General features: G+C 34.4%; 1 protein-coding gene across 1 annotated transcript in view; it reads left to right on the top strand.

Annotated features, from left to right (window-relative positions):
* Positions 1-1,445: 1,445 nt before the first annotated feature.
* The window catches only part of LOC117101794 (caspase-3-like), a 19,533-nt gene continuing 7,305 nt past the window's right edge, over positions 1,446-13,673 (top strand). Inside the window, exons 1-8 of the mRNA XM_033241869.1 lie at positions 1,446-1,623; positions 6,914-7,056; positions 7,237-7,648; positions 9,038-9,135; positions 9,663-9,830; positions 11,277-11,493; positions 12,340-12,570; positions 12,969-13,078. Coding sequence (XP_033097760.1) covers positions 6,925-7,056; positions 7,237-7,648; positions 9,038-9,135; positions 9,663-9,830; positions 11,277-11,493; positions 12,340-12,570; positions 12,969-13,078 — 1,368 coding nt within the window. The 5' untranslated portion in view covers positions 1,446-1,623; positions 6,914-6,924. The remainder of the gene's footprint in view (positions 1,624-6,913; positions 7,057-7,236; positions 7,649-9,037; positions 9,136-9,662; positions 9,831-11,276; positions 11,494-12,339; positions 12,571-12,968; positions 13,079-13,673) is intronic.

The raw sequence follows: 13,673 nt of genomic DNA, 5'->3' as shown, positions 1-13,673 counted from the left end.
TGTTTTGAAAGTGATCCAGGACCGAAGCCCCGAAAAATATGACGATTTTATTAAGAGTTTCGAAAGCGTCACTGTTCATCGATTTTAGAGAGTCTGATAATAATAGGCCCTAGTATGTAGAAAAAAAACAACAAAAAACAAACATATGGTTTTTTTTTCTCCCCAACAGGAGGGGTGGGGGGGGGGGAGTGTGTGTGTGTTATAAATAAGCTGTTTGTGTATATTGATTGATAGTCATAAATAAAATGCATTAAGAAGAAGGAAATTTGCTTTGTTTGATCAAACTTTTTAATATTTAGAACCCCTTACTTTGTTTTTTCACAAGTTAAACGATGGGGGTGGCGCCAGGATTTGCCTGTCCAGGTACCGAACCACCGACGAAAAATATGAAAATTTACTGTTTCAAAAGCATGTAATCGATTTTATAGATAGGCCTAGATACCAGAGTCTAATAATATTATGTGTACAGAATATAAACGTATGTTTTTTCACAACGTGGGTGGCGCCAGGATGTGAAGGGGGGAGGGGGTGGGTTGGGCGATGTCCCCGACGAGAACAAGGTGGGCGTGGTCGGGCATCGCTTAAAATATTTCGAAAGTGATCCAGGGGTACCCCCTAATATGATAATTTTGGAGTTCAAAGGCTTATTTTTTATAGATAGATCACGGATGAGTTGTTATTTATAGGGAGGATAGTCTAAGGGAGTTAATCTAATAATAATAATATGTAGACAATATATATTTTTTTCTTCCCGACGACTTCAGTGGTGTTTCTCCCCGACTGAGAAAGGGGGATCGGGTGTTAAATGAAAACCTTTTGCTTCCTCGTGACGTTGTCCTTAGCTTCAAAGATGACGACATAGAGATATAATAAGAATACTAGAGCGCTAACAGCAATGTATTCGATGTTCGAAATACGCAGAGCTGTGTGTGTGTACCATCCAAGATGGCTTCCATAGATTCAGCCAATCAAATTTCTCCTGAGCACTATCATTTTCAATTGCGCCCTCAATTTACACAGAAAGTTCAGTACAGCAAGTTACCCGTATTTTGAAACTCGAGCGTTGCGGTTTATGGGTGTAATGTACACGATTTTAATTCTTTTTTATATTTGAATAAGATGCTCTACTTGGCCTCTTTTTGGCTACGACAGTTTAATAATTTGTCATTATCAATACTAATTATCATTAATGAAATAATATTCAGTCAGAGGGCTTATTTACGGTAATAATATGTATACTAAGCCTGAAGGTGGCGCTTTTCTACGGCAGCCATCTTGGATGGTACACATACACAACTCTGCATTGCTCCGCCATCTTGTCAGCACTTTAGTTGTTTAATACTCTATGGATGACGATAACAGAGATGGCGCTGTTCATATTGTTCTATTTATACTCTTTGATAGATATTTTTGTTACTTGGGATTTTCCGTGAGATATAATATGAATGTTGACAGAATTTTTCGGTACTTTTGTTTGCTGATTTCTGTGTGTTAATTTGGAGGCTAACAACCTCATTCGTTCATCATTCTTGTAAACTAGGCGGCGGATTTACAGTTATCCTGGCTTTAGTTGTTCGACCAACCAACTCGCGAGAGGGTAGGCCGTGTATGACGAAGCTTTACGTAAGTAGTAATATATAGTAGTAGTAGTAGTAGTAGTAGTATTCGCGAAACACTCTCTCTAGGCCTAGTAGTAGTAGGGCCTAGTAGTGTAGTAGACCTAGGGCCTAGGGCTATAGACCAGAAATGATGTCCGGTTCGGCCGGGAGATATTCAGTGCCCAAATAAGGGTTATTGTATGGAACGCCGAGTAGAATCAATGCGTGAATTAGATATCACAGTGCAACATTAGCCGCGGGTTAGGGGGTAGGCGGATTATGACCGGTTGAGCCGCCGACAAGTTGAGCCGCCAGTCATTTTTATGGAACGCCAAGCGCTTCTCTCAGTGAATGTAGTACGTTAATTGTGGCGTATTTCAAATAACTTATTCGTTCTTGGTACTTTTGTTTGGGATGTATTTCAGTTTATTTACTCAATTATTTCAATTTATTTAATACTCGGTTTTTCCACTGATTTATTAAATATTTTTGGGACGTATTTCAATTTATTTACTTGTTCTTTCTATCGTTTTAATTTAAATTTTGTGAGTATTTGCTCAGTCAGCTTGCCAAATAGTAAAAAAAAAACTCCATACATTCTTATAATTTATTATATATAAGTTTAACATATAGTACAAAAATAAAAATATATAACTTACAAAACCATAATAAATACTGTATAATAACATAGGCCTAACACATTTAAATTTATTGTTTATAGTCATCTGTCTAAGTCAGTCGGCTTGCCAGATAGTAAAAAAAAAACTCCATACATTCTTATCATTTATTATATATAATGATATATAATAAATATAATTTAATTAAATAATTTAACAAGATAGTACAAATAACGAATAAGTTAATTGAAATACGCCGCAAACCAAACGTAAAAAGTAATCAAGTTATTACATTTTTAATACGATTTTGCATGAATAATAAATAATAAATTTAAATGTGTTAGGCCTATGTTATTATACAGTATTTACTATATGTTTTTGTAATTTATATACTTTTTATTTTTGAACTATTTGTTAAACTTATATATAATAAATAATTTAATTAAATAATTTAACAAAATAGTACAAATAACGAATAAGTTAATTGAAATACGCCGCAAACCAAACGTAAATAGACACATTTTTAATACGATTTTACAATCATACAACTTCATTTATTTTTATAAAAATGTAGTACATAGAATTACATTTTCAATACGATTTTGCAATTATACAACTTCATATATTTTTATAAAAATGTAGTACATAAAATAATCAAAATTCTAATTTTCAATTACACAATTATACATCACGAACGGCAATATGAGCAAATCAACGACTGACAAGACTGTGGGATGAAAATGTAGCTGGTATCCGGGGGGTTCATTCACTGATGACATCGGCAAGCCGACTACATTCACTGAAAGACGCCATTCACTGAAAGACGCGCTTGGCGTTCCATAGAAATTACCGGCGGCTCAACTTGTCAGCGGCTCAACTGGTCATATCCCCTGTAGGCCTACCTACAGGCTACAGGGAAATCATCTGTAAAGTAATAGAAATTGAATCAAATTGTTGAAATAAAGAGTATATAGGCCTAGGCTAGTTTTTTTTTTTACTTCTACTTAGACGAACACAATACCATTTAAAGCCCCATTCCCGGCAAAATTTCACTAAAGATAGACTTTTTTTAGAAAATATGCATTTGCATTACTCCAATTATTATAAATCATGGAAAAATATTGGCATGAATTTTAGTTTTACGCAAAAGAATAAATAAAAGGAGAAATACAGTCTATTTCTCATAAAATAAAATATCGTTACTAGGCAAATTCAGAGGTTGTAGATCGCATCCACTGGAATACTCTCGCTTTTATGTATACTTTATACAGTCAATAAAGTGCGCCCTCTCTAATGAGATTAGTTTTTGTACTTCGCATCTCGCACAATGCGGTCGTTCGGTTAGGCTGAGATGTTTGTTTAAGTGTCAAAATCTCAGTCAGAATCAGTTTTTTAACAAATTTGAAATAATTCCTGTGAAATATTATATTCACAAATGTCAATACTAGCAACATAAAATATCATTTCGGCCGTTTTTATGTGTGATAACAGAACCTAAATTGAGGTAAGGCTAGGCCTAGCCTAGCAGCGTTGGATAGGCTAATGTTTTCGGCGCCTACGATATTTCTTCTCACGACCTATCGCAAAATCAACATGAAAAATTCATCCGCATTTATTTTTTGTGTGGAACACAAAAAATCAAATTCAGTCTTATTTTACATTTTTTTCATTCTTAGGAATGTCTAAATTCAGTTAAACTAGCAACTCCGTATTATATTTATAAATCTTTATAACATTATACAAAAATTCGATTTTTCTTAAAAACTGAAATTTTGCCGGGAATGGGGCTTTAAATATGCAATTTAGCCTAGTACATTATTTTAAAGATTGATTGTTTTATGGAGTAGTTTTAATAGCATAATTTTTAGTTGTTAAGTGTTTTACATTTATTTTATCCTGCAAAATATTCTAAGTTAAAACTTTATTGCTTGGAAGTAATTTAAGTTAACTATAGCAGTAACTTATCAATAAAACTTGATTTGTATTTTGGAATAAAGTATATAATATAATTAATTAATCCTACATTATAATTATATATGTATGATAACAAGTGTACCTATTACAAGACGATTATATGTTCCATAAAAAAGTGATTGATTGGTTACCGTATTTAAATAATTTAATTTACCTCATACACAAACACGATGATATAAGTGGCTTATATATCAATAGTAGTAATTAATTATAACTAAAATAAAGTGATGTCATCAGAGTTATCATTAATTAGGTGTAAACAAATGAAAAACATCCTACTTAATAATAAATACTAATAATAATTATTATTATTTATATTATTATTATTATTTTTATTATTATTCATATACAGCATTTTCAGATATTCTACAATATGGAAAAGACAATATCAATTAAATGGAAAGATAATAAAAATATAATATTATAATTTACATTGGAATTAATTAAAAAAGTATTTATATTTCAACGTTGTACTGAAATTGCTAAAATAAAAATATTGAATGTTTTTTTGTGGCGTTTATATTCTTCTTGCTTCAAATCAATCAATCAATCATTTAAAAATGTATAGGCCTAGACATAATATACAACGAAACATAAAGCATAAAATATTATAAGCTTCAATAATATTACAATAAATATAATAAAAATCCACTGATTTGGCAGTATATTAATATTATCAACATTCTTCTTCTTCTTCAATATAAGCATCGACACTATAATATGAAAGTAATAAAATCCTTTGGTTTGATTATCAACATATACAAATGCATAATAATGTACATTTGTTTGTTTTAAATAGATAAAATGAAATATATGAATCTTAAAACATTATTATTAACTTACACAAACTTAATAAAATCCACTGTTTGTTTGTTTGAAATGGATAAAACGAAATATGTGAATCTTATAACATTATTATTAACTTACACAAACCTAATAAAATCCACTGTTTTGTTCGCAAACTAATCACAGTGCCATTGAATTGCTTAAAAAAAGCACATTAATTATTTTGCAGGATAAAACCTGATAATCAAACACAAAATCATGGATCTGTAGCAGCAATATATTAACCACACACACAAATAATAACATCCATTTCATTTGGTTTGATTATCAACATATGATTGCATAATAATGTACATTCGTTTCTTTCAAATATTTATAACAAAATAATGCTATCTAAAACAATTAATTATTAACTTACACGGGACTTACACAAACCTAATAAAATCCATTGATTTGGCAAACTAATGGCAGCATAATAATGCCCTGATTTTCTTAAAACCACATTAATTATTTGGCACCAGACCTAACAATAAAACACGAAATATTGGATACTGTAGCAGCAATAGATTAACCACACACACACACACACACACACACACACACACCCACATGTACAGCATACACAGCTTTGAAAAAAATCAAATCAAATCGTTCCATTTATATTGCGCCATTCCAACAATCGTTGCTCGTGATGCAGTGGACAAGTGTTGCTCTTTTCAATAACGTTCTCCTCCCCTGAGAATCGCTTTATGTCCTCTGCAGCCAGTAAACCGGCGCAACTTTCATCTGTCCCCGACAGGAGCCGAGTGCACCAGTACACCGGGGTACCCCCTTACTCGTCTCGAATGATGTACTTGGTTCTTTAAAGTGCTTTGCGCCTACTTGGCGTTCCATACAAATAAATCGCGGCCGAACCGGTCCTACACTTCCCTACTGCTGGCTGGGCTGAGGCGAATATTATGCCTACCAAGGGAGTGCTCCGCCGATGTTTCAGCCAGCCCATTGATTGTTGAAAGGGGGTCTAGGCCACAGAGAGGTAGGTATGTAACTGTTTGAAGACTTATTTTTTAACATTTTTTATTGTAGCACCCATTCCCAACGGGTAACAACAATTGCAATATCAATTACTTATCTACTATTTGGTGAGCTTTCACACACGATTGTGAATTGCAATTGGGTGTCGTAATTGTTACAACCGATTTCAATGCAATGCTAGTCTGTATAGGGTATCACACTAATGCTAGTCTGTATAGTGTATCACTAATTTGGGTACTGGCTAGCCAAATATGGGTACAAGTCTGACAAAATTTTGTTATGAATTGTGAATCGTTGTTTGTTGACGAGGTAATTGAAAAAATGACATTTGTAAAACAAGGTTTATTAGAAGCTGAAGAAAATTACGTCAAAATTATTATAATGTATGAAAAATTAAGGAAGTTCTTGAATCAATGGATCCTAATTAACTAAAGAAACTGAACATTTTTAATTGGAATATTTGAGGCCTATCTAGACCTATTTCAAAGAGGAACCAATGTAATTGTAGGCAGTAGGCCTAGCCAAGCCTAGATCGATTTGTAAGCCTACATAGGCCGAAATTAAGTCATCACGCGATTTTACCTGTCTGTACATGCAAGTTAAATTGGCCTTTTGCACATGAACGAAAAAAAGATCAAGCAACATGGGCACGGTTGGGGAAAAAAAAATAACATTGGGATAACAATCAATCAATAATGATTGACTTATAAATATAAATAAAAAATTTGCCTTGGTTAAGTTTTACCATATCTAACTAGGGGATTTGATAGTATCAAATTACTACTTCACTCAATGACTAGAACTACAACGACAGGTTGTAATAAGATGAATTTATAGTTATACAACCATTAAACAAGTACTATGAACATTTTTCAAACTGCCGTCGTATTCACTAAATTCCAGGTTAATACAAGATGGACCCTAAACATAAGAAGTTACTGAGGATGAACCGTGTTGAGTTGGCCCGCAGCATATGTGCTGAAGATGTTTTAGAAGGATTAGTAAACCGGTTGATATACACTTCAAGAAAAATGGAGGACATTCTGGTAAGTGGAGGCTTCAATAACAAGAGTGTTTTGGCAAGGGTGCTCCCCAGATCTGCTCCCCAACCACACTGGATCTGCCCCTGCAATACTCTATGCTACCTGTGATTTTCCACTTTGAAATTACATGTTTATATTGAGATAATGTTCATTTAAATATCACGTGCTAATTTCATCTTTTAGTCGAAGGGGAGCAAACAAAGGGTTGTGAACTTCCTTCTTAATGACATTGAGACGCGTGGACCTAAAGCTTTCAAAGCCTTTGCAGAATCACTAGTAGAAGCAGGTGTCCCTCACCTGGCTGAAAAATTAAGCCCTGGTATTTCACGCACTGTGATAACTGACTACGACCAATATGCTACCTATAGTTCAGAAACACCTATGACTCAGGGACATATAAGAACACCTATGCCTCAGGGCCATATGTCAACACCTATGCCTCCAAGCCAGGTGACAACACCTATGGATCAGAGCCAATCAGCAATGCCAATGGATCAAGACCAAGTACCAGTAGTGAAACAAGAGGTTGGGAATCAAACGGCAGTGTACATGAAATTAGACCACAGAGCCTTCAGCAACCAGTCTGCTCAAGAAGGTTAGTTTGTTCAATTTGAAAACAAACATTAATTTATAATCAGTCAGGACTTAAGAAGTGAGACTTAAATTAAAAGCTGAGCTTGTCTCCAATAATTTGCTGACAAAGGGGTCAGATAGGTGGTCTAAACCAAAGGGCCTCCTCAGGCAGGCATGGGATCAATTACAGTGAAAATGTAATCAATTACAAATTGCAATTACTCTATTTTCCCACTTACATTACACTTATATAATAATCCCCCCCCCCCCCCCCATTACAATTACATTTCCATTTCGATGTTTGGACAAAATCACATAAAAAAAAAATCATAATTTCAATCAATCACCCTAATATATCAAACAGATATTTAGACCTTTAGTATTTAACTGTTTTATCAAGCTACACTGTTTTTGGTAATGAAAATACCATTGGCTTCAGTAAAGGAATACAATTCTTTCTGGTAAGTTGTAGATTTGACCTTCTGCTCACTGTCGAATATATGAGGTCAGGTGGTATACACCCGTGGATTATACTGTAGATGGCTAGTTCTTACTCACTTATTGAATAACTAAGTGCAATTATCGTAATATTTTGCAACCCAGAAATTTTAGGCAGGTTGTGGGTTGAGTACAAATAAAGTTTATATGGGATACTCTAAAATTAAGATCTTCCATTACTGCTTAGCAATGGACATTCTCAGTAAAATTAGCTTTATATTCAGTGGGGACTTATTATATAATAGGTAGTACATCCTATTTTAAAGCAAATTAACAACTTGCTTGGTTTATGGTTATGTGAAATATTCAAACATTAGGAAATAGCTTACAGTTGGATAAACTATTGACACCAACAGTTATTTCTAAGCAATAAAATAGATGAGTTGTTCTGCTGTCCAGTGGATGCCACTTTGAGATTTTGATAAAAATAAACAGTTTTGAAATGTATAATCACATGTAATTGCCATGATTACAATTACATTTTTCCATTTACAATTACTTTAAAATTACAAATTAGATTGTTGAGCCCAATTACAAATTACACCAAATTAAATTAAAAAATGTATAAGTGTATGTATGAGTAAAGTTCCTAGTGTTGGGGTCATTTTATTGTTAAGGAATGTCAATATTAGGAATTCAACTGCAATATCTTTGATTGGATTGTCAATCTCAAGATGAGTCTGATGACAAGAGGATCCATACTTGTCTGACAAGGATAATTCTTTCTCTAACTGCTGCTTAGGTTACACATTATGCATTGACAGAGGAAATTAATACAAAATTAAATACTGTAACAATTAAACATATTTTCAAAATGCTTGATCTCAATGTCAATCTCACCTCTCCTTTATGTTCAACCCAGTGCGTGTATAAAAAATGAACATAGTTTTTGATTTTACCCTTCTGTTGACAGTGAGCGATCACCAGTTGGGTGCAAACCCAGATGTTACTAGTATCCCCATGGTTTCCCAGCCGACGTCGGATGTTTCTATTAGTCGTGATCCAGAAAGGGTAAGTTCCCAGTATTTATATAGTCTTAACAGTGAGCTTCACTTTAAAATCAATAAATCAATCAATCAATTAATCATTCAATTTATAATAGTAAAATGATAATAATAATGTATATTTAATGAAAAATGATCAGTAATGGTAATGGTTTGGGACTTGTAAAGCGCATACTACATGGTCTCTATGCGCTATAAGTTACACAAAAGAAACAAACCAAAAACTAACTCCTAAAGTCTAACCAAGCGACCTAAAAGTAAAAAAACATCAGAAACAGGCTATCGCAGGGGATATGTATGCTTGGAGGGAACCACTTATATGAGATTTATTTTGCTGCACACTGGTGATGATACCATTCAGCAACAGACAGCAATTTCCCATTAAAAATTATTAAAATACCTTTTTAAAGTAAGTGTTATATTTGTTATTTCATTCTTGGTTTCATGTTTTTTCTTATACGGTATTTATATAACAATTATGTTAAGTGCATTTATTTCTACACATATTGATTATAATTTCTTATTTCCTTTAAGGTTTATAAGATGGAAGCTAGTCCGCGCGGATTTGCAGTAATCATCAACAACGAAAAATTTACAAATTTAAAACAAAGATTGGGGACACAATACGATGTTCGTAATCTGACGTATGTGTTTAAACAGTTCAACTTTAGTGTTTCAAACCATGAAAATTTGACTGCAACAGTAAGTTTTTTTTTGTAATTATTTATTTTCCTGTCATGTTTTACAAGTTTCACTGTCCATCCCTCCATATTGGCGAAACTAGCAGTGGTGGATCCAGGAATTTGAAATAGAGGGGGCCCAGAGGGGGCCCAGAGAGGGACTTTGACAGATGGAGGGTCTATGCTACCTTAGCCCCACCATGGTTGGGGCTAAAGTACAAAAATTTATGATTATGATGGCTGGAAATGGCAATATTAGACATAAAATTTGAGTAGAATTTTCTTTTTTTATATATATTTTTTTTTATTTTGAAAAATATAGAGGGGTGGGGGTGGGCCAGGTTTGCTTGGACCCCCCTTGAATCCGCCACTGACTAGTATCAACCCTGTAGCATATGTCCATAGTTTGTTCATTGTTGATGAATCACGTCACATTTCATCATATTTTTATGTTTGTAAATCATCTACATATTCACAACCTTTTTAGAATTTGTAAGTACTTGTGCTTCAAGTTTACTGCAAAACTAGTACATGCTATTTTCTGTGGTAACATTGTTGTAATTGTATTGTAATTGTATAATCAGTTTGATTTTAAATGATTTTGCTAAATGTTTTCTGTATGTATTTAGCTTCCATGTAATCGAACGGTCAACGATGACATTGATATCTTTTTTGAATTCCAGTGCCCCAGCGCCAGCCTTTTTAGCCAATTTGACCTCATTGCTGAAGGTCACTGAGAACACATACCTTAGTGTAAATAGATGAGCTACATACCAAAATAAAGAGCATAGCAAGAGCTTCAAATTGATAATTTGTTTTATTTTATTAATAAGTCATCATGTGTAACCAAACCAAAAACAATGACCACTTTGTACAAAATTACACAAAAACACAGAAACCTTAAAAACTGTGTAACACATGATATAGGCCTATACTGCAACAGTAGGCCTAGACTGGGCCTACCTTTTTAGGCCGTAGTAGATTTGGCCCATAAACAATACAAAAATGAATGTTGGTTCATCATCTTTGTAAAATATAACACATATATAATTTTACTTGGATCATCTGAGGCTAAATATTCGTTATTCAAGTCCGAATTAGCAAAAATCTCGCAGTAACTTCTTCTGATACGCTTTAGTTGCCATGATGGGCAATTTGATCAGTGGTGAGCCTGTACTTTGAAATGTGAATTTATTGCGGTCTGAACACCAACAATTTTTTGAATTATTACTAGAGATGTGTAACTATACCTTTTATCACATTCTGTTAAAAAGTATCAAAGACGGTTATTTCCGTCTTTGGCAGTCAAACGCTGGGCTGCCAAAGTGTAAAAATATTAGAATAAAAAAAATATAATTAGGCATTTTAGAAAATATTTATATTTCTATTTGTGTAAGCTGTGGGTTTATATATACCGATATGCAAAATTTATGGATCGTTTTTAATTTTTCTGTGTATCTTTTGACAGAGAATGAGGATGTTGTTTCAAGATTTAAGTAACCTTGATCATTCAAAGTGTGATTGCTTAATTGTTTGCGTGTTAACGCATGGAATGCAAGGTGGTCTATACGGCACCGATGAGGGCATAGTTAATATTGAGGAGATCACCAATTACTTCCACGCAAACCGATGTCCGACGTTAGCTGGCAAGCCAAAATTGTTTTTCCTACAAGCTTGTAGAGGAGGTAAGTATATTTGATGTAGTTTTTTCATATGTTTAGTTGCCCACATGATTCTATGCAGACCATAATGCAACATGGATTGTACAATGGAATTTTTTCACCAACATTCCACTCAAACTAGCACTAAAAGTAGCAGATGTTGGTGTTACATGAAGTGCTGACCCAGAGCGACAGTTTGTGCCCGCTTTGTTGTTGGCCTTTGTTTAATTGAGATACATCTTCATTAAAATAGGCCAGATAATAGAAAAATTAGGTTTCAGATTTTCCATTCATATTTTCAAAAGCCAAACTGTGTTCCTTGAAGTCACAAAAGGCAGCTGTGCTTAAAGCAGCAATAGCCCAGACCTATGTCTGTGAGATAACCAAATTTGTGAAACAAAATGAATTTGATCATCCTTCGGAATGAAAACAGAAACCCCGAGTTCAAAATATCACTTTCATGTACTGGAGTGGCAGCAGCAATAGTCCACCATAGGAGTGGTTTGGCACAGCAGTTGAGGTTTTCCTTTTTGCCCAGTGAGGGTTGAGGTTCAATCTATTGCTGTGCATTTCGCATTAGGCAAGATTTACCTATGGTTGTCTCTCTCCACCCAGGAATACAAGGGCTACCTGATAGGTTGAAACACAAAATATGCTGATACAGCTGCAACATTTATGGAATTTTCCCCAGGGATCTGAGTATATGTTCCATATGTGCTTGATCCAATGACCTTGAGTAATAATGTGAAGCGTTTAGAGGCCTTGTTGGCATTAAGTGCTATATAAGTGTAACATATTATTATATTTATTTTAATCTAATCGATTACCCAATATTATGATATTAAAAATAGATAAATCTTTTGTTTCCAGAAAGTATTGACAATGGCATTGAGTCGACAGACGGGAGTGCAATTATCGATGAAAGAAACGCTCATGCCACTGGACAATCCTTCAACTTTTATGCACAACCCAGTGATGCAAGAGTAATGACTGATTTAAGAAATGGCCATCAGGAAGCGATGGGAATGGATTATATAGATGCCATGCGAAATAAACTACCTAGTCAGAGTGACATCCTCCTAGCCTACGCAACTGTGCAAGGTAACATACATTAGTTCAACTAGGGTAGATGTTCTTCAGATAAATATACATAAAAAATATCAGGAAAGCTTAGCAAAATCATGTTGAGCAATATCATGTACCAGACAATAGAAGAAAAACAATTTGATGTCTTAAGCTACATTTAGAGTAGACATGAAAACGACACAACACTATAAACATGCGCTCAGTGTTGAAGAATATAAACGACGCAATGTGTCATTATTGCGTTGTAGTGTAAATGAAACTTCATTCTCCACAGAAATATCAAAACATCTTTGCTGAAATGCTACCATATTGAAGTTAGTTGACCAACTAGAGTTATTCTACCTTCTGTAGGGAAGCCATGAATGTTAACCACCAACTCCACACCCTAATGTTTACAAATTTCTTGCTTTCAGGTTACGTGTCATGGCGGAACTCTGAGCGGGGCTCGTGGTTTATCCAGGCTTTGTGTGAAGTTTTGCTGGCACATGCAAGCACAGAGGATTTGCTCTCCATGATGACAATGGTAAAGTCTGCCCTCACAGTCTGCCCTACTCTTGTTATGGTGTAGGTTTATTGAGACAATATAAACAAAAATACAACATAACATTCAGGGGTTGGAAGTATGAAGAAAGCATTTCCAGGAGATGAGGTTTCTAAACACATCTAATCTTATTTTGCTGTGCATGGTGGATACCTAGTGGTGGTGCCAGAGTCTGAAATCTGGGGTGGGGGAAAGTGAGGGAACAAGGTAAAATTTGTAGGGGGCAGTATTCTGGGGTGGCCCGAGCGTGGGCGTGGTCGGTCGTCGTTCAAAATATCAAGAAAATGGTCCAGGGGGAGAAGCCCCCGAAAAATATGACAATTTAGGAGTTTCAGAGGCTTATTTAATTGTGCCAAAGACAAGCTAAACCAGTCACTTGTCGCAAAAATCGATTTTGAGTTATTAATACAGTGTTAGCGAGTAAAATCATAGCTATAAAATGGTAAAAGAATCATTCAAATCGGACATTTCCTTATGAAGTTACAAGCGTTTAAACATACAGCTGTTTAAAGAACAATATATGAGAAATCAGCCTTCAAAGTTTATGATTTCAGGCATTTCTCATGCAGAAACTATC

The sequence above is a fragment of the Anneissia japonica genome, unplaced genomic scaffold (assembly GCF_011630105.1).
Source record: "Anneissia japonica isolate Jap-2015-1 unplaced genomic scaffold, ASM1163010v1 scaffold4988_len2956909_cov206, whole genome shotgun sequence".
In the NCBI taxonomy this organism is placed as follows: Eukaryota; Metazoa; Echinodermata; class Crinoidea; order Comatulida; family Comatulidae; genus Anneissia; species Anneissia japonica.
Note: the sequence above shows the minus strand (reverse complement) of the source record. Positions and strands in the feature narration are given on the sequence as shown.